Source organism: Triturus cristatus, chromosome 12 (assembly GCF_964204655.1).
Source record: "Triturus cristatus chromosome 12, aTriCri1.1, whole genome shotgun sequence".
Classification (NCBI taxonomy): Eukaryota; Metazoa; Chordata; class Amphibia; order Caudata; family Salamandridae; genus Triturus; species Triturus cristatus.
The window spans coordinates 31,070,121-31,091,072 of NC_140595.1; the positions used below are offsets into that span (position 1 = coordinate 31,070,121).

A 20,952-nucleotide genomic window follows, 5' to 3' on the forward strand; every position below is an offset into this window, starting at 1 on the left:
TAACAGGTGGCTTGGAATGGGATGATCTATTTACTGCACCCATTGAATACTGATATCACAAAGTGCAGTATTTACTGGGAGCAGTATCTACCTCTTATTCTGAGTTTTCGTCAGCAAAATGAGGAATTACAATTTTTCTTTTCTAACCAAATTCTGCATGGGTTGGTATTTATCTAGAATTTTTCCCTTGGTAAATTTCATCAGGTTTTACCTGCAAAGGTTTTCCTTAGGAACATTTTGAGGGTGTAGCTTTACTGCACAGCACATAATCCTGATCTCTACACAAAAAGGGGTTTCTGCAAGGATTGGAATTTTACTTACTTGTAATTAGGGCCTCTGTGGCCAGCAGCACCGGCAAGAGTAATGTTCGGAGATAGCGCAGGAAGGGATTGGGTGATAGAACATTTCTTCATTTATTACTTCACTTCCTCAAGGAAAGCTGGAAATGAATTAGTTTGGCGTGTAAACTGTGTAAGTACTTCACTCAGTTATTTACTGTGGTAAACACAACATAGTAGGCTCTGAAGGAAAATAAGTCCTAACGTCTTGTAAGCAGTAGATAGTTGACGGAGTGAGGAGGCGGAGATGGTAGTCTATATAAACATACATGAACCCTCTAATGACCACACTGGAATTTACCATTCTGTTGTCTTGATTGTTTCCGGTTTCTTTTCTCCATCTAGCATACTGAGTGTTGGTGTTAGTTCTCCCACAGTCGCGAAGACGTCATCTATGTCTGATGCATAAGGATCAGGGTCGTATTCATAAGAGTAATATGAAAGCTCTGCCTGTAGGCTAGGTACCTCCTCCACTGTGAAGTAAAAACAAAAGACATGAAAGCTAATATTAGGACAACACAATGCTGCTTCGGTTACTGGGGAACCTTCAGTAAAGATCCTAGGTGAGATTCATAAGGAAGTGTTTCTTGAAGCGCAAATATAACACTGATGTGCTTTGCCGTTAGTACAGTCACCGTTCTACATCAATGAGGGTAGGCAACATGATACCATGTTCATTCTCTTCCAGGGTATCCTCATCAATAGCCATAAGCACTGAATATTCCCGACCATGCGCAGGAACCCCAGAAATAATAACAAATATATATGAAAATATATATATACAGCTCTATATATATATATATATATATATATATATATATACATATATCATTCTTTCACACATCAATGTAGCCCCTATAAAAGAGGAAAATCAATGTAACAATAATTAACTACTTTTTTAATCACATAGTTTAGAATATAGACCACAGGAGGGCAAGCATTACTTGAACTCTTTTTAATGAGTAGACTCAAAACCAATCTGCTAATGAACAAGCATTGTTATCCTATAGGCTGCATTGAAAACCATTAGCATAGAAAATGAAAGCAATTGCAAACACAACAAGCATTTGCAATGCAATAGGTCTCGCATTACTGAAAGCTTGAGGTATTGGCGTTGCATTATAATGTGCAACGCCAATTGTTAAAACTTTTATTAATGCGAGACCTATTGCATTGCAAATGCCTGTTTAAGAAGGTCATGGGTCTCTGCACAAGCAAACGCACTGGCCATCCAGAATGATAAAATGCGAGAAGGTCGTGCCTATGAGATAACACCAGGGACTTCTGACCCTATACCATGCCAACGAGAAGAGAGCTGCTCCAGTCTAAGGGGAAGGCAGTGGGCACTGGACTGAAAGTTGTATGTAGGGAGCTCAGAGTTTGATTTTGTGGTGCAATCACACAAGTGTGACCATGCTATACGTTTTCTTGTCCATATTTGCTTTGGAAGATAAGTTCTGTCATTCTACCCCTTGCAGCCCAACACACCAGTAGATTCTGCGGGGTGGGGCAGGTTTCTGTAAACACCGCTCCATTGGAACAGCTTGTGAAGGGACTAATCTTACTGCCATTCAGGGGCTGTCAAGACACCTCCAACGAACTTCCATTATTAGGACTTAAATTAACTTCTTGCATTAAAAACAACAATTAGAGAGGGTGGGTTTGCACAGTAATAGGGGCCTGCAGTGGTGTAAATAAAAAAAATATGCATTCAAGTAAAAATCAAATTGCAAGAGGTTTTACCTTTTGAAAGCTGTAAGGAAAATAAAAAGAGGCACTGGATATGGGCTGTCAAGACACCTCCAACGAACTTACATTATTAGGACTTAAATTAACTTCTTGCATTAAAAACAACAATTAGAGAGGGTGGGTTTGCACAGTAATAGGGGCCTGCATTGGTGTAAATAAAAAAATATGCATTCAAGTAAAAATCAAATTGCAAGAGGTTTTGCCTTTTGAAAGCTGTAAGGAAAATAAAAAGAGGCACTGGATATGTAAACAGACATCAATTACACACTGCCCACAAATTCTGTTTGGCACCCTCTGTAGAGCAACAAAAATGTCTTGTGGGAGTCCGCTTCCTGTACCCAAAACGTGCGCAAGCTGTAGGTGATGTGGGTGTCTGTCATGACGAGGCACGGACCCCAGCTGAAACAACAATATTGGGAAAGCACACATGGCCGCCAGCTGACGTGGGGAGCATGGTTTCTATAAAAGCCTTACAGTTCTGCACATATTCAAAATATTGGGAGTTCAGAAAACACCGGCTGCTACCCCCACGCATGCCCCACACATGTAATCTACAGGCTCAAGGACAAGCATTAAGGGCCTTAAAAGAGCATAACACCCATATATACACCCCCTCCCGAAGGCACAACAACATGGGCCACTACCACAAGCCATCTTCTACTGAGGGTGTGATAACAACAAACTGAGTTTAGTATCGACTCCACAATACTTCTAACATATCGGCACGGGAACTGAAGATGGAACAGTTAATCCAAGCTCCTTATGTGTGCTAACTTTGACAATCCTGCAGTCCTTCTTTTGACGTGTAACACCCCCCCAAAGAATAAGAGATGTGCACACATGCAGCTGGTTTCAGCTCCTGTTACATGAGGCACCTGCCTGGTCAAAAGAAATACAGATGGCACAAACTCCTCCTCAGAAAGAGGCGGTTTAAATTTGACAACCGACTGTGGTTTTGTTACTGTTTTATTGTCTTTATGCAAGGTCCTGGGTGTTTCATTAGCACCTCAAAACCACTCCTGTGGGAACTAGACCACCATTCTGAAATAAACAGAGGAATAAAATGCTTATTCTCTGTAACCGATCTGGTTCTCTGTTGGTTTGAAGGTTCTTCAGGAGTCTGGGCCTAAAGCGCGGTACCCCACATCTTGTACATATGAAATGTACCAGCATCAGGGGGGAGGCTCACACAGTACCCCTTCAAGTCTTACATAGACATCGGGCAAACTACGTTTCCGAGGTACGCCTAGGAACATGCAATAGTGGCAGGTTTTCAGGTACACTGTTGGAAAGCTTTTGTGAAATATATATGCGTGGAAAATCTGCAGATGAAGTGCAAAGGCACTTATTTCTTTTTCCTCCATGGGGAAAATATTTCCACACACCCCCACCCCGCATGCACCTTCCCCAACACCCCTACACATTTTAGTAAATTACCTTTCCTGGAAACTTGCAAGAGTAATTCTCGACTTTTTCAATGGTGGGAAAGATCACAAAGGAGTTTGTCAATACCAATAAGTGTGTACATTTGTGAGAGCGTCCAAACTCACGTCGCTTTCAATCCCTCATAGCGCCCACTTCCCACCTCTGCAGAAGATTTGCTCACATGAAAAAAACTCATAGGAAACCCTTTTATAATCATAAAACAGACATATGAATTCCAAAACGTGTTCAACTCTTAAAAATAAGGTTATTCGTGCATGTACACCACATCTACAGGTTCATCTAACATATCCACTACTCAAATTAATTTCTGATTTTCACTATACTAATTCACCGCCAATCTTTTTGGGTCCTGGAGTCGCGTGCTACTCGCTGAAAAAGCGCTTTGACGGGGTAGTAAGCGCCATACAAATGCAATTACAATATTATACACATGGCCCTGAAAAACAGACGCAAGTAAGGGGATAAAACAGCATGCACACACTATACAGGAAGAGTCTCTATTCTGCAGGGCTTTAACCCTTTAGGATTCCTCAAAACAGCATGTTAAAATGATATGGTCACATTTACTCTCTGCATCTCTTGCTCACCCAGGTCCCAAAAAACATTTGTGGTCTGAAGACCTCAATTTACTTTTTTATTAGGTTTCGTGGTGACCCAGGATGCACTTCCGTTTTCCACTTTGCGCACAAGTGTCTTGTATTCGTTAAAGAAAAATACGCATTCCAAGTACTGCCTTTCTTTTGCAGGTCACAATAAACCGAACAGACGAATTACCCTCTCAATCGCTGGGTCTCTGCAGTGCCATTATGTTCTTGAGGGATTTCCGATTGTGACAAGCTAACACCTAACCACTGACTAATAACACACAAATGAAATGGTTAGAAAGAAAAATTTAAAACGGGAAAACAGCCAGAGGAAAAATACCCACGTTTCATTTCAACGCATAACAAGACGTCAGCGCTTCTTTCCTTCCGTTGCTTCCCTGAGAAATGGATCCAAAAAGGAGCAATCCCGCGAGTGGTGCGCACGCGCCACAGCGAGACGTGCTTCCAATTATCGTGCCCGTGTCTGGGCACAATAATTGAATCCACATGGCCGATTGTTGTCTATTACGCCATGGCAGTGCTAAATCCCCGTTTTTCACCTATTAAATGTCTCGGGCTGCACGAGCACTGCTGCGCAGTGCATCGCTAGGCGCGAGACCTAAAAACTGGCACCATGACCCCCAGCTTCCCATCATGCTTCACAGGTGACAGTTAGGTCAGTTGTTCTTTCCAGCTCCTTCAGTCAGGACCCTGGAACTCACAGCTCTGTCTTTTTGACTTTTTGTCAAATATTCCAACATTTAATTGTGGTTTTTTACTTCTCACTCGACGTCTTTTACATCTTAGAGTGGGGTAATACCATTTTCTTGTCAGAAATTGGTTATTTTTCTGTCACAATGCCATCTCTTTTTGATCCTTGCCCCTCCTGTGGAAAGAAAAAGGCCAAATCTGACACACATTCTGTGTGTATTCTCTGCTTCCTGACTCTCACTCCTCAGAGACTTGCCAGCATTGCAAAAAGCTGCCTAGGGGGATTCTCAAGGAGAGAGAGAGGATACGTCTCTATGGACCTTCTGAGAGGAAGAAATCTACAACCAGAGGAAGGTCTCCGGTGATACAGAAGAAAAAGAGGTCTAGATAGACGCCTAGAGGTAAGATCCCGATCTGTTCTACATCAGTGTCGGGATTGGCATTGAATTTACCACCAGCGGTGAAGAAACAGATGTTATCGTCAAGACCTCCTCAGTCGACGGTTCCGGTGCATCAATTGACGCCGAGATCGAAGACGACAGTTTCGACGTCGAGTCATCAGGTAACGGACCCTCCAATGGTGTCAACCCGGCGACGCTCAACGTCGAGGAGTAGGTCTCCGTCGGCAGTGGCTCAGCGTTCGACGTCGAGAGATTAGACTCCTTCTGCGTCAGCTCTCAGGCGCTCGACATCGAGGCACACGACTCCGTCGATGTCATCACACAGACGTTCAACATTGAGGCACAATACTCCATCGTCACGTCGACGTCGAGACAAAAGACTCCGTCGTCGCCATCTCAGAGGCATTCGACGTCGAGGCACGAAACTCCGTCTGCACCATCTCAAGGGCACTCGACGTCGAGACAGGGGACTCAGTCGGCGTCAGCTCAAGGGCGTTCGTCGTCGAGATGAACACCTCCGCCGTCTTCAACCCAGCAACGATCGACGTTGAGGCATAGATCTATCCCCAGAAGACGGTCAACGGCACTGACACACCGGTCAACGTCAAGACATCGGTCTCCGTCGGTCTCACGTCCGGTGAGCATCTCTCCAACACCATCCCCAACGTCGAGGGCCAAATCACCATCGGTGATTCAGGACACAGTGACTCCGCGTTCTACGTTGAGACACTCACATCAGTCAGTGTCAACCCATCACTCACGGTCAAGTTCAAGACGCACGTTGTCATCAACCTCAAGGTCACCGGAGGTGATTATTTCGACGTTGAATAGTCCTGCATCTTCTCCCGTTCACGCTCTGAGACTCCTGCATAAGAAGTGAGGCAGAAATCTTCATCTGTGCACCTCTCCCCAGGTGGATGTTACCTCTGCATCACTGGCAGAAATCTGGAATGACGCAGGCACAAGGCCCACAGGACTACTCCAGTCCTCTACACAGGTCTCCACTGGCTCGGCTGGTACAAGAAGTATATCTCTCTCCTACCACTCCCTCGAGGGGTCGAGATCATACGTGTACGCCGGCAGCCTCTACAAGAAGAAGGTCTACATCTCGGGGACATCGGAGAAGACACAGGTCACCGACACGTTCACCCTCTTCTACCCAATCTTCAAAGAGGGACTATTCTCCGACCCTTACAGACAGTCCACCTTCGAGGGTTTCTCTGATGGACAATGCCAGTACTTTCCAGGACGTTCTGGCCAGGGGTGCAACAAAGTTGAACATTGTTATGCCTACTTATCAGAGTTCATCTTCAGTAATCTTTGAAACCTTGCATCAAAGATCAGCAGCCAGACCGTTGTTACCCTTGGTACCGGGGCTTCCACAGCCTGTTATGGAAACGTTACTTACACCATCAACACTCACGACCGCACCAGCGAGGATCTTGAAGAAATACAGGGCTCCTGAAGAGGATCCATTGTTTCTGAGATCTGACCCACCTCCTGACTCTATGATAATTGCAGCTGCATCAACAGTTCCCCCGATGAGGAAAGCAGAGCACAGGATTCGTGGGGAAGAAAAGTCTGTGGCACTTTGGCCTCCCTGCTGAAGGTCTCCAGCGCCTATGCGCTCTTGGGGCTCTATGATAGATCTTTGTGGGACTCGCTGGAAAGGTTTACGGAAAGAATTCCCAAAGAAGATCGTAGGGACTTCTAAAAGGTTTTGCAGGAAGGAAGTTTGGTGGGAAATCAAGTTGTCAGCGACGCAGCTGATGGGGCAATCTTGTCGGCACATTCCTATGCACACGGGATCTATGCCAGACATTCTTCCTGGCTTCGACTAACTGCTCTAAAACCCAAAGCTCAATTGCGGATCCTAAACCTCCCTTTTCAGGATCCTCCTTGTTTGGCACTCACACAGATTAGGAAATGTCAAGGATGAAGGCGGTGCTAGACACCTTCAAGGTAGTGGGGTTTGAGAGAAAAAAGGAGTTGAAGCCCCTCAGTGGCAGAGGCACCAACATCAGCAGAACCAATCAAGATCCCAATATCAGGGACTTCGGGCTCCCAGAGGGAGAGGAGCTCCTCAGCAATCTACTGCATCAGCAAAAACTCCTTCAAAGCAATGAATGCAGTTTCCCACTCCAGTGGGGGGAAGTATAGCCAACCACATGGAAGAGAGACCATTGGGTGTTAAGTATGCTGCAGAATGGGTATTCTCTACGTTTCCGACATTGGCCTCCTACAATCCCTCCAGTAAAAACTGCGTACCACCAGCTGCAGATACTGCAGCAAGAAGTATCCACCCTCCTGCTAAAATCAGCCATCGAGGAAGTTCCTATATCGCAACGAGGTCAAGGGGTATTCTCAAGGTACTTCCTAGTGAGGAAGAAAGGTCGGAAATCAGAATTCAGACCTATCCTTGATCTTCGCACCCTCAACAAATCCATCCTGAAGGAGAAGTTTTGCATGTTGGCTCTTCATCAAATATATCCCCATCTCCATCTAGGGGATTGGATGTGTTGTTAGATCTGCAGAATGCATACTTTCACGTCCCAGTCAATCCACATCAATGAAAGTTCCTGCGTTTTCTATTGGGATCGACCCATTACCAGTTCAAAGTCCTGCCCTTTGGGTTGAAGTCGGCTCCCCGGGTGTTTACAAAATGCATGGCAGTAGTAGCAGCTGCTCTGCGGCGCCAGGGAATCTTTGTTTATCCTTACCTCAACGACTGGCTTCTGAAGGGCCCTTCACCCCAGAGCATGAGGCACACTACCAACAGTGTCTAACCCTTTGCCAACGGCTCGGCTTTCATGTCAACTTCGAGAAATCGACTCAGCATCCCACGCAAAGAATCCACTATCTGGGTGCAACAATAGACTCCGCAGTAGGAATAGTGTTTCCTTCGGAGGAGAGACTGTTATCTATCATTCTGAAATGCAAAAAGATTCTGCGCAGCAGCTTCTCTTCAGTCCGTCAGGTTGCCTCTCTCCTAGCGTCGATGAAATCCTGCATTTTTCTTGTCCCTAACGCCAGGCTGAGGATGCTGCCTTTGCAGCAGGATCTGAAGGACAAGGGAGCTCAATGAACGGCTCGATTGGACGACAGAATACATCTGTCGAAAGCAGCCAGAGCATCGAATCCTTGGTTGATGTGACCGGAGAATCTGTTGGTAGGTGTTCCGTTCCATCAGTCCCCCCCTTCTCAATCATTAGTCACAGATGCTTCCCTCCCGGGTTGGGGAGCACACATGGGGTCTCTCTAGACTCAAGGTCATTGGTCGGCAAAAGAACAATTGTATCACATCAACATGCTGGAGCTACGAGCGCTGCATCTAGCCCTCAAGGCCTTCCTCCCATCTATTCAGACCAGCTCCATTCTAGTACAGATGGAATATACGACCACCATGTACTATCTTAACAAGCAGGGATGGACTCGATCGTGGTCTCTGTCTCTGGAGGCCCAAGCTCTCTGGCATTGGATCTTTGCAAGGAATCTGACGATTATAGCAATACATCTGCTGGGGGAGCAGAATTCACAAGCAGACGCTCCTAAGTCATCACTTCAAGGACCAGCAGGACTGAGTTCTAAATGACAACGTCACCGAAGAAATTTTCGAGAATGGGGTCATCCAAGTATCGATATTTTCGCGGACGACACAAACAAAAAATGCCACAACTTTGCCTCAAGATTCTACCGACCAGGTTCGAGAGGGAATGCCTTTTGATCAACTGGTCAGGAGGCTTTGTATATGCTTTTCCTTCCCTTCCTCTCTTCCTGAAGGTCGTTACCAAACTCTTCCACTCGGAGACAAGGTTGATTCTGATTGCTCCGGACTGGCCACTGCAGTGGTGGTACCCGGGCCTTCTGCACCTATCAGAATGCCCACACAAGAGATTGCCGTGCAGACCGAACCTGCAGTCCAAGATGAACGGGAGCATTCATCACCCCAACCTTCCCTCAGTGAACTTGGCAGCATGGCTCCTGAGGTCCTCCAATGTGGTCATTTAGGACTCCCGCAAGACTGCATGACCATCTTGAAAGAAGCAAGAAGACCTTCCACAAGACACTCTTATGCTTGTAAATGGAAGTGTTTCTATTTGTGGTGTGTGCAAAATGGTTGTCAGCCTACAAAGGGGCAAGAGGAAGTGATTTTACCTTACCTACTCCACTTAGCTAAGGCAGGTCTAAAGTTCCCCTCCATAAAAGTACACCTGGCTGCCATTACGGCGTACAGGCGGTCTCCTTCTCAGCTTTCTTTCTTTCAATTACAGGCAGTGAAGGATTTTTTGCAAGAGTTAAAGAAGGTTTAACCACCTATCCGACCTCCTACACCTCCCTGGGAGCTGAATCTGGTCCTGTCTAAACTGATGGGTCCTCAGTTTGAACCTATGCACAAAGCAACCCTCCAACGCCTTACGTGGAAGGTAGTCTTTTTGGTAGCACTCACATCAGTTCCCAGGGTGAGTGAGATTCAAGCTCTCTGTTCTAAGGAACCATACACAGTCTTTCATCTCAATAGGGTCGTTCTGAGAACCCACCCCTCCTTCCTGCCAAAGGTGGTGTCGGATTTACATGTCAATCAATCCATCTCGCTGCTTACCTTTTTTCGTAATCCCTCCAAACCAGCTGAGAGGTCCCTTCATTCTTTAGACCTTAAAAGGGTTTTGAAATTCTACTTGGACAGGTCTAAAGCAATTAGGAAATCTGATCAACTGTTCATTAATTACGGGTCAATCAGAATAGGTTTCCCAGCCTCAAAGCGTTCCATCTCCAGATGGATAGTGTCATATATCAAACTGGCTTATCGGTTAGCACAGGAGCCGCTTTGGTCTAGGCCCAAGGCTCATTCCACTAGAGGTAAAGCAGCTACTGCAGCTTTTCTTAGCAATGTACCGATTGCTGAGATCTGCAAGGCAGCCACTCGGAAATCGATACATACGTTTACGAGACACTACTATCTCAACTCAGATACCAGAGCAGACACTCAAGTAGGCCAGGCCTTAAGAAATTTGTTCCAACGCTGAAAAAGCTTTGATTGTTTGGTCATTTCGTCTCATTTGCCCGCAGGCAGAGGATGGGCTTGCTATTCGATTCAGCGCTTATGACTGTTGATGAGGATCCCCTGGTAGAGAAGGATAAAGTTACTTACCTGTAATCCTAGATTTCTTCCGGGGGTATCCTCATCAAAGTCATAAGCAACCCACCTGCCTCCCCAGACAAATTAGACTTTTTATTAAGCTATATCTTTGTGCCCTGACCCTCTGGTCTCCGCAAAGAACAACTGACCTAACTGTCACCCCTGAGACATGATGGGAATCTGGGGGTCATGGCTGCTTTAAAGGCATGCTGCAAGTTTTTGTGTTTGCAATTGCTTTCATTTTCTATGCTATTGGTTTTCAATGCAGCCTGTAGGCTAACAATTCTTGAAATTTTACAGATTGGTTTTGAGTCTACTCATTAAAAAGAGTTCAAGTAATGCTTTCCCTCCTGTGGTCTATATTCTATACTATGCGATTGCAAAAGCAGTTATTTATTCTTACATTGATTAGCCTCTTTTATAGGGGCTGCATTGATGTGTGAAAAAATTATATATATATATATATATATATAGCTGTATATATATGTTTTCATATATATTTTTTATTGTTTACGGGGTCTCCGCGCATGGGCGGGAATATTCAGTGCTTATGACTTTGATGAGGATACCCCAGGAAGAGAACTAGGATTACAGGTAAGTAACCTATCCTTCTGAGAAATAATTGTTGCCAAGAAAATAACCAAGTGTACAGCAGTGCTTATGGTCCAAGTGCTTACGCTCTTCTGAAATGACTGGTAGCAACCAAATCAAGCCAGGAGAGAGGTTGTGCCACCTTTCTTTAATCTCAAGATGTATGCCTTTCATGGGATGCAAGTTTTTCCTTCGAAATTCGTTTTCACCAGAATGCCAAAGCAACAAAGGAAAAGTCAGTAAAACAGAGCTCCCTCTTTTCCATTACTGAACTAATTCCTAGTTCCATGGAAATGGTAAACACAAATTTCTAAACCATATAAAGGCACCAAAACAGTACCAATGAAGTACAGATGTTGTGTTATTTTAGCTTATACAGCATATATCTAACACATTTGGGTCTATTAGTACTGGGCAGGACATTTGGACAGCATGGCAGCAAATAGTTATCAGGCACAGCGCTTCCATTCTTTTCAGTATATATCAAATGCTGTTATGCAGCAAGTTACGATGAATGCTGCTTCCACAGAGAATAATCTTTCTCCATACTATACCCTGCAAAGCTGATTCAGAAAGAGCGACAGTCTATCTTTTCCGAATATATGGAGAATGAAAGTTGAACCAAATTGGTGGGAGTCCCTGTGAAAAACAGAATGACTATTATTTATTTTGGAAGCAGGCAATGTATGGCGGGTAAAAAATGTAGGCAATACGAAGTGATCTGTTTTTCGTCAGCAGCCCAGCAGTGCAGGACAGGGCTTGATTCTAAAAATGGCTTGTATTTTGAGAGAGAAATGTGGGTAGCCACAGTTCTGATTGCACTGTGAGGGTTTTACAACAACATATTTTGATACTGTAATTCTTTGGTCTACAACACAGGTGTGTTAAGACGAAGGGAAATAGTGGGACAGGAGTCTAAGTTCACCACCTATTGGTCTCTCACACGTTGTCCCTTGTAACAGACATGCATTTGCAATGCAATAGGTCTCGCATTCACGCGAGTTTGAGCTATTGGCATTGTAATTGACAATTACTGTTATTTATGTTTTGCCTTTTAAAACATAAATAAAAGGCCTTGTCATTTACAATGCCAATAGCTTTAAATCTCGCAATTGAGAGGCCTATTGTATTGCAAATGCGTGTTACAAAATGTGACGTTTACTGCACACATTTTAAACATTCTGCCTCCACCAAATGACGCTGCAGGACGCCCGGGATATAACGTATGCTGTCTGCAGAGACAAAGACATGTGGCTTGTGTGATATGCAACCCAAGCCTAGCTGAATACAGTGTGGTTTATCAGAGCCATATATTTTAGCGTGCGCGGTTCTGCTGCAGTCCGTAATTTGAAGCGGAGGGATGTGCCACTCAAAAATTAACGCAGATGGAAACAAACGTATACACTGCCGAAGAGTGACACAGACAAAATCGCAAACACTCTAGAACTATGTAAAGCAGAAACCAAAGGCATGCGCCTCGCCACAAAGAGAATGCCCATATGCCGTTCACGGCAAAACTACAAAGAATGCAGAACCCCAGGCTCGACAAGCGGCTCACATCTCCTCGCCTATGCAAAAAAAAAATAGTGAATAAAAACCACAGAAAGAAGAGCAAGTTGGGCGCGATGAGACTTACTCAAGTTCGGCAGAAAGGATTGGCGATAAGTTTGATTATGTCTCAAAATTAAAAGACTGCATGTCATGGCTCAATACGTGTTTTTGTTTTTTTAAATCTTAATTTATACTTGTTTTCCATCCAATATAAATATGCCAAAGCTGGTTTAAGAAAGTGAATCGATATCATAGGCTTCAATTTAAGAAACAAATATTTTATTAAAGTGATGACACCCTACTATACATAGATACTAGTAGCCACTGGGGAATACAAGTCCCTGCAGTTGTTTAACAAAGGGGGATTTCTTTTTCAGCGGCTGTGTTGTGAAAAGCTAAATGCAGTCTCTCAAATTGAAGGTATCCTATTTCTGGAGCTGGACGACCCAATATCTTGTACTGTGTGGAGGGAGCATCATTATTTTTTGGGAAAAGCAAAGACCAGCAAGACAGCTAAAGCTATCTTTAGGCCAGATATAAAAAAGCAATCATAAGAGTGAACAGTTATTTTCTCTTTTAGCCTGCAATTGTACTTTCGTTGATGACATTTCTAGAAAAAAAGCACTCACTTCATTGCACAGTGTGTTTTGCCATTCTATGAAAAACAAAATACAGTTTTTGCTTTTTTCTCAGACAGCCATCAAATAAGAAATATTCTGTATTTTTAAAAGAGCAACAATTTGGTCCCAGGGTGACAGGTGTGGTAAGATGAAGGCAAACTCTTTAAGCTTTCTCTGAGTTTTAAGTAGATTTCGTATTTTACAACTAACTCAAGCCACATCTAGGAGTGTTTTTGGGCTAAAAGATGCTGATGGATTTACCCCCTTATCCCTAACAGAAGACATCCTGATGAGTCTAAAACTCGGACCAGCTCGTCTGTAAGCAGATATTGCTTCTAGGTGAAATAGTCCAACCATATGTCCTCATTTTCCAAAGTAGTTTTTTATTGTAGCGTATCACTCTTGCTTTATCTTTCTAAAACGGGAGAGTAGTTGGCCTAACGGCTAGGGCGGTCGACCTCGAATCGGGGAACCGAGTTCGAGTCTCGGCAATGATGCTGAACATCCTGTGATTTTGGGCAAATCACTTAATCTCTCTGTGCCAAACAAAAATGGATGTGTCCTCATGTAACGCAACTGGTGGTATGTAAAGCGCTCTGATACCAGATACCGGGTCAAGTTTGCGCTATATAAAAGTACTAAAAAGTTATCTTTTCAAGAGTTTGCAAGATGTTGTGCTGTTGTGTTTACATCTATGCCAACGTTGTTTTGCAGAGTTAAACATTGTTCGTTACTAAGTTATATGTTGTCTTTGGGGCTAAATATGAAAGTGATATTGAGTGGCGAAGAGGCTTGCAGGGCCTTGCTGATGCTCCGATACTTTCTGATATCGAAAATATCCTGGTGAGGATGCAACATGCAACAAGGCGCTATCTATCTCGAAGGCAACCTGGAATCTGTATTTTAGTCGCTTGTTCTCTTCCCTGGAAAGGCTGGCTCCCCTTTGACCCTGGTGACCTATTGCGTCCTTAGTGTCTGTAGGGGGTTATCTGATCCCCTACCCCCTTGTACAGATGGAGGGAGGGGGGCCGGTAGAGCAGGGGGTGCGGGGAAAGCGGAAACACACAATGGAGAAGAGGGGGCTAAATAAGACGGAGAGAGAGAGGTGGACAGCGAGACAGAGACAGCACATAGAAGAAAGAACAATATACACAGAAGAAGAAATATGTGCAGACAGACAGCTGGGGAGGAAATGGAAAGAATGAGTAAAAGAAAAAAAGAAGTAGAATTAATAGACAGTGGTTGGGAGAAACAGAGAGATGGAGACAGAAAGATTGAGAGAGAAAGAAATGGAGGGAAATATGACAAAAAAGCTGCGAGAGATAGAGAGGCCACAGAACGAGGCAGGGGAGAGCGAATGGTACAAACAAACAGAAAGTGGAACGAGAGGAAGAAGAGGGCAATGCATGTAATGGAATACGTGGCAGGAGGGAGAGAATGGGAGAATGAGAGAGGATGTGGTCCGTCGGCTGCGCTGCCGCCTCCTGAATGTGTAATGTAAATACGGTGCTATGTAAAGCGCTCCAATACCTTCGGGTCGAGTTGGCGCTATATAAATATGCAACAAAAAAAACAAGACAAGCCCGGCGGAGCGTGGCGCGCGTGCTTGGCGAGGGCGGGGGAGCGCATTCCAGGCGGGGGAGCGGACCCTTTGAGGTTAGATTGCCAAACGGATTGCATGGTGGCACGATGCACGTGATTGCGCGCGTGCTCGCCATGCAATCCACTTTTGGGAGCCCCTTACTAAAGTCTCGCTGTGCGATCGCTTACGCGATAGCCAGCGAGAGACCTAAAAAAGGAGGTGCCCAGTTGTAAAATTACTTTTTTTAGTGATGGACACTTGGCACCATCTCCCCATATGCCCATAATATTTTATGGTGCAGTTCAGCTTTAAAGTAAGATTCATTCATTATTTTGGTGGCACACTGCGATAGGCGGTTGTCAGGGATTTGCTGTAAGGCTAGGTGACACTGCAGCACTCTTTTTTTTTTTTTTTTTTTTTAAAAACCTTTATTGAAACATCGAATATTCACAGTCATGGGCCTACAACCGCCTGGGCCGGCCGCTAATGTAAAGAAAAGGGAGGAAGACAATAACACAGCAGTCAGAAGAGCCGGAGCGAGCCGCACGCATAACGGCTGCAGCTGCCCACAACTAAACATAATACTACAGAAAGGTTTCTTATTAACTTTTTCATAAATAAAAACAACAAAAAGAAACTTATACCAGGCAAAAGAACTCCATTAACAGGGACTTGCTCTCTCATGGGCGGGGGACCACAGCGACAACGCAGCCAATTACACATTTATTCGCGTGAAAAAGGGCAGGGGGGGCAGGGAGAGGGTCGATCATCACTCCCGCAAAGCGACCAGGAACATCAAAGTCAAGGGGACATCGTTACGTCTGGTGCGACCACCAAGGGGGGGGGCGCAGATATCCCCCCGATATGAATTCCAGGGACCCCACATCTTACTCCATGCCCTAGGTTTGCCCCTGGCCACGTAAACCGTCTTCTCTCGGAACATGCACCAATCCATGTTTTCTTTCCATTTCGTAACTGTGGGGGGCCGACCGGACCCCCAAAGCTGCGCAATGTCCCTTTTAGCGATCATGTTGCCCAAAGTCACCCAACGTTCTTGTGCCACATCGCAGTCAGTCGGTTCCCACACATTCAATACACATCGCCGAGCCTCAGGGAGCAGCGCCACACCCGTAACCTCCTCCATCACTGCATGTACACCAGTCCAGAAACGTATCACCTTCGGGCACTCCCACAGAATATGAAGAAAAGTACCAAGCAAGCCACAACCGCGCCGACATAGACCATCTCTTGTGTAACCCATGTGAAGCAAGCGGGGACCGGTGACATAGACCCTATGTAGTATCTTCAACTGCACAAATCGAAGGCGAGCCGGTATAGCAACCTCCCTCGGTGAGGCTATGGCCGCGACCCAGTCCTCGTCATCCAACTCTAGGCCATCAGCGACCCAGACCTCTCGCAAATGTGTGAGAAGGTCCGCTCGAGTATTAATCAGCTTTTTGTAGATCAGGGAAATAGTACTATCTGGCAGGTAACCATCAAGCAGACGATCTTCCAACGGGGAGGCTTCGGGGATATCTGCAGGATTCGGGAAAGCGGAAAGTAGCGCATGGCGCATCTGCGCATAACGAAAGAACTCCCGATCGCTCAGCTTATATTCCGTCTGAAGAGCTTCAAACGATTTAAAAGCGCCCTTCGTCCAAAGATCCCCCACACGACTAATTCCGATCAAATCCCACTTCTCAAAGCCTTTTGAACGCCATAAACCTCCCAACGCATCCGACGCATACAGTGGAGTCGCACGAGACAGACGGCCCGTCCATCCCGTAGCAGCGGTGGCGCAGTGCCAGGCGCGCACCGCATTTTTCGTAGGACCGGTCAATTTAGTACTTCTCTTCGTGGAGTAAAGCGCCCTATTGAAATCTCTGCCCGGCAACAGTAGCTTATCCATCTCGTACGCGGGGTTCACCGCCGGGCTGTATGTCCCATGATTCACCGCCACCAACTGGGACGCCCAATAATATCGTCTAATATCAGGGAGAGCTATGCCACCGTCATACCACGGTAGGGTCAATTTAGCGAGAGCAATGCGCGGTCTCCCATCCCAAACTAGCTGCCTCTGTAAGCTCTCTACCTCACTAAAATATCGGGCGGGCACCACGTCCAGCGTATTCTGCAATGCATACAGAAAGCGTGGAAGAGACATCATTTTGAATAAGGTTGCCCGGTCAAGCGGCAAAAGCGGGAGCTTACGCCAACGAGCTACATCGACCCGCAGCCGCTGGAGCGGGGGCAGCAGATTCAGAGCATAACGGACCGCCGGATCGAGGGATACGTGGATACCTAAATATTTTAATCCAGAATGTAAAATCTGAATTGGACAGCCACGCGGGAGAAGAGGGGGGTCGCCAACCAGCACATAAACACAGGATTTCACCCAATTAATGACAAGCCCTGAATTGCGACCAAAGGAGTTCAATACATCAAATAACACTATCAACAATTTCCGCGGGGGAGGTGAGATAGAGCAAAATATCATCTGCGTAGAGTGACACGCGATCCTCAAACGCAAAAAGAAGCGGGGACAGGGGGCAACCCTGCCGCGTGCCCCTGCCAAGCAAAAAGGGGGCAGAAACTCTACCATTCACCACCACCTGCGCCAGTGGTTCCACGTATAACAACTTCACCCATCCAATGAATCCAGGTCCAAAACCAAACCTAGCCAGCGCCGCCCAGAGATACGGCCATTCCAGCGTGTCAAACGCCATCGTGGCGTCTAGGGACGCCAAAATGGCAGGCTCCCGAATAGAGTCAACTCTCGCGAGGACTCCATGGAGGCGCCGCAGGTTCAGCGCGGTGTTGCGGTGCGGAATAAAACCAGACTGGTCCGGATGTACCAGGTCACCGATTACTTTAATCAGACGATTAGCGAGCACTTTAGCGAGAATCTTAGGTTCAGCGTTTAGGAGTGAGATGGGCCTATAAGACGCACAGCAATCATGCGGCTTGCCCTCTTTATGGAGCACCACAATGGTCGCTAGACGTTGATCACGCGGTAGGGCGCCGGCCTCTCGGGATGCAATAAACATCTCGCAGAGATGAGGTGCCAACCTATCTGGACGAAGCTTGTAGAGCTCGATCGGAAGGCCGTTAGGGCCGAGAGCCTTTCCTGAACGGACCGAGCGAATCGCCGATGCTATCTCATCGTTTGTAAGCGCCGTGTCCAGCAGTTCTTTATCATCGACCGAAAGGCATGGCAATGCAATATCTCGCAGCAATTGACGAGAGTCGTCTTCTGGCCTCTCCGAGACCGGAGAGTAGACGTCCCGCAAATGGTCCGCAAAGCAGCTCACAATCTCCCCCGGATCCGTAACACTCACACCATCAGCACGCACAATCACCGGGACCACACGACTCGCTCGCTCTCTCCTCTCCAGCCATGCAATCAACCTTCCAGCCTTGTCACCAACATCATACAAGCGCCCCTGTTGCTCCCTACTAGTGAGCTTGGCAGCATCCGTAACCAACGCCCTGTAATCCGCTTGTTTCAGGCAAAGGGCATGGAGTTTGTCCCGTGTGACCCCCTGCCCGAGATCTTCTTCCAAGTCAGTTATGTCCGACTCCAGGCGTACCACCTCCTCAGTTTTACGCCTCTTAGCATGGGAGATCAAGGATAGGGCCTGCCCACGGATGACCACCTTGAAAGCCTCCCACAACGTTACGGCCGATGAGACTGAACCCTGATTTTCCTCAAAGTAACGGTCCAGAGACTTAACCAAAAGGGCACGAGTTGTGGGGTCATGCAAATACCAGGGATTAATCGGGGCCACCCTCCCCTCTGCCCCCATGGCCACATCTAAGTGGAGCAGGACCGGGGAATGATCAGAGATGCCACGGGCTAGATGTCTGACCTCCCCGATCATTTGGGCTTGGGCGGCCGGCATCAGCACATAGTCCAATCTAGATAAGGAGCCGTGGACACCAGAGTGAAATGTAAATTGGGCGAGCCCCGGATGCATTGATCTCCAACAGTCCACAAGCCCCATAGTGTCGATAAAGCCACCCAGCCAAGCGTGCGCCCCGGGGAGGTCTCTGGGAGGGTGCCGATCCTCTCTACCCGACACCACAGAATTGAAGTCACCACCCACCAGCAAGAGGCCCTCCGGGAGCCCAAGCAGCAACCCTCCCAAGTCCGCAAAGGTAGTGGTTTGCAACCCCGGGGGGACATAAACTGAAACCAAACACAAAGTCCGTCCTTCCCATCGGCCCACCAACACAACGTAGCGCCCCAGGTCGTCGTGTATCACCTCATCAATTTCCAGCGGGAGAGAGGATCGAACCAAAATGCCCACCCCTCTGGAGCCGGTAGTAAAACCAGAGTGGGTCACCAAACGGTAGCCCTTTCTATTCATAGCATGACATGAGTGTCCCACCAAATGCGTCTCCTGCAACAGAACCACATCAGGAGAGCGACGTTTCAGATACTGTAGCACCACCCCTCGCTTCAATCGGTCCCCCAAACCATTGACATTCCATGTTAAAATGCGCAATCCCCTACCCCCCATTTCCACAGCAACGGACACCCCACCCACGTTGAGAGCTAAAAACAGCACATTGATTGCCTGGTATAAAACGAACACCAAACAAAAACAACACCCCTACCGCCACCCCCCCAACTCCCACTACACACCCCCCCCACCCTGCACCCCTGCACAAGACCATTAAGCCACCCCAACTCGCAGTGTGCCTGTCGCCCCACCATAAACCTACTCTACGGAAAGAAAGAAAAAACCCCCCCGAGGAGGAAGAACCTCACCAGATACCCCGCGGCCTCCCAATGATGAAGGAAGGGTAATGCAGTCCTAGAAAAGAAAAACCAGTACATCAAACCCGAGTCGGGAGTGAACACAAAATTGTCAAGGAACCACAAGTCATTCGTTCACCCTTGGTCCGCTGATCCACCACCCTCATCCGCAGCTCGTTCCTCCCCGCCGTGCCGACGGTGCAAAGTGTCAAGCCAGTCCTCAGCCGCCTCGGGCCTGTCGAAAAAATGAGTCCGTTCTTCCAGTTCAATACGTAGCTTGGCCGGGAAAAGCATAGAGTACTTCAAGCCCATGTCCCTCAGCCGCCGCTTGACAGTCATAAAGCCCATTCGCTGTTTTTGCACCGATTGTGTAAAGTCAGGATAGAAACTGATATCCGCATTGTCACATTTCGTCGGGCCAAGCACACGGGAGGCCTGCAGGATTGCGTCACGGTCCCTGAAGTTGAATATCCTGGCAATGATAGGTCGCGGTGGGGCCCCAGGCCTCGGCCGGCCCCCCGGAACTCTGTGTGCCCGATCCACCGTAAAGAATTTGCTGAGGCCTTTAGGTGCTAGTTTGGTCAGGATCAGATCTTCCACAAAGAGATCGACCGGCCCATCCTCTGACCTCTCCGGCACACCGATGATGTGTACGTTGTTCCGCCGGGCCCTGCTTTCAAAATCCTCCAGTCTCTTAGCAGAGAGGTCGCTGAGGGCCCGCAAACTACGGATCTCCGTCTGCAGTTCAGAGACATCCGTCTTGAGGCCTGATGACGTGAGATCGAGCGATTTGACCTTCTCACTAGTTTTTGACAGATCCGCCTTAAGTAAGTTGTTATTGATCAACACAGTGTCCAGCTTGTGGGCTAGCGAGTCGAATTGCTGGCCGACCGAGGTCTTCATGGCGTCGATGGCACCCATGACATCTTGTAGTGACAATTCCGTCGAGGGTGACGGGCCCTCCTTGGCTGCATCTGAAAGCCCACTCGATCCGGGAGATCCCTTCTGCTGGGCATAGCGGTCCATGTTGTTAGCTTGCACGTAGCTACCCCTCCAGGGAGCTCTAGACTTGTGCTTGTCACCGTCCAGCCGGGTCGTCATCACTCAGCAGGGAGAGCAGATCCAGTGTACCTGTTAGGCACAGAAATCACCCTGGGGAGTCCACCTGACTGATGGACAGCTCCCTTTGTCAATGCCACTCGACCGCTACAGATCGGTCCCAACGCAGAGCGACTGCGAGCGCCCGCCACCAGACTCGTAGAGGAAAGTCAAAAACGAAAGTGAAACCAGGGGGGGACGGGCCCGCCCAAGACCCTAGAGCCGTTGTTGTTCGATTGGAGCTCGGGGACAGTGCCAGCCCGAGTCCGGTGTGGCGCCACGGAGCAGGCCTCTTTCTGGAGTACAGGATAAGTCGAGTTCCCAAAGTCCGATTTAAGTTCCGAAAACGGGAATCACCTCCGCTTCGGTTCACCAGGAATAT

General features: G+C 47.2%; 1 protein-coding gene across 2 annotated transcripts in view; it reads right to left on the reverse strand.

The window, feature by feature from the left end:
• Positions 1–20,952, reverse strand: part of CPAMD8 (C3 and PZP like alpha-2-macroglobulin domain containing 8) — a 1,045,838-nt gene that overhangs the window by 55,983 nt on the left and 968,903 nt on the right. The window contains exon 42 of one of the 2 annotated variants that reach the window (XM_085640012.1): positions 640–811. In XM_085640012.1, coding sequence (XP_085496138.1) covers positions 640–811 — 172 coding nt within the window. Of the gene's footprint in view, positions 1–635; positions 812–20,952 lie in introns of those variants that run through there. The other variant, XM_085640011.1, reaches the window with a different exon arrangement.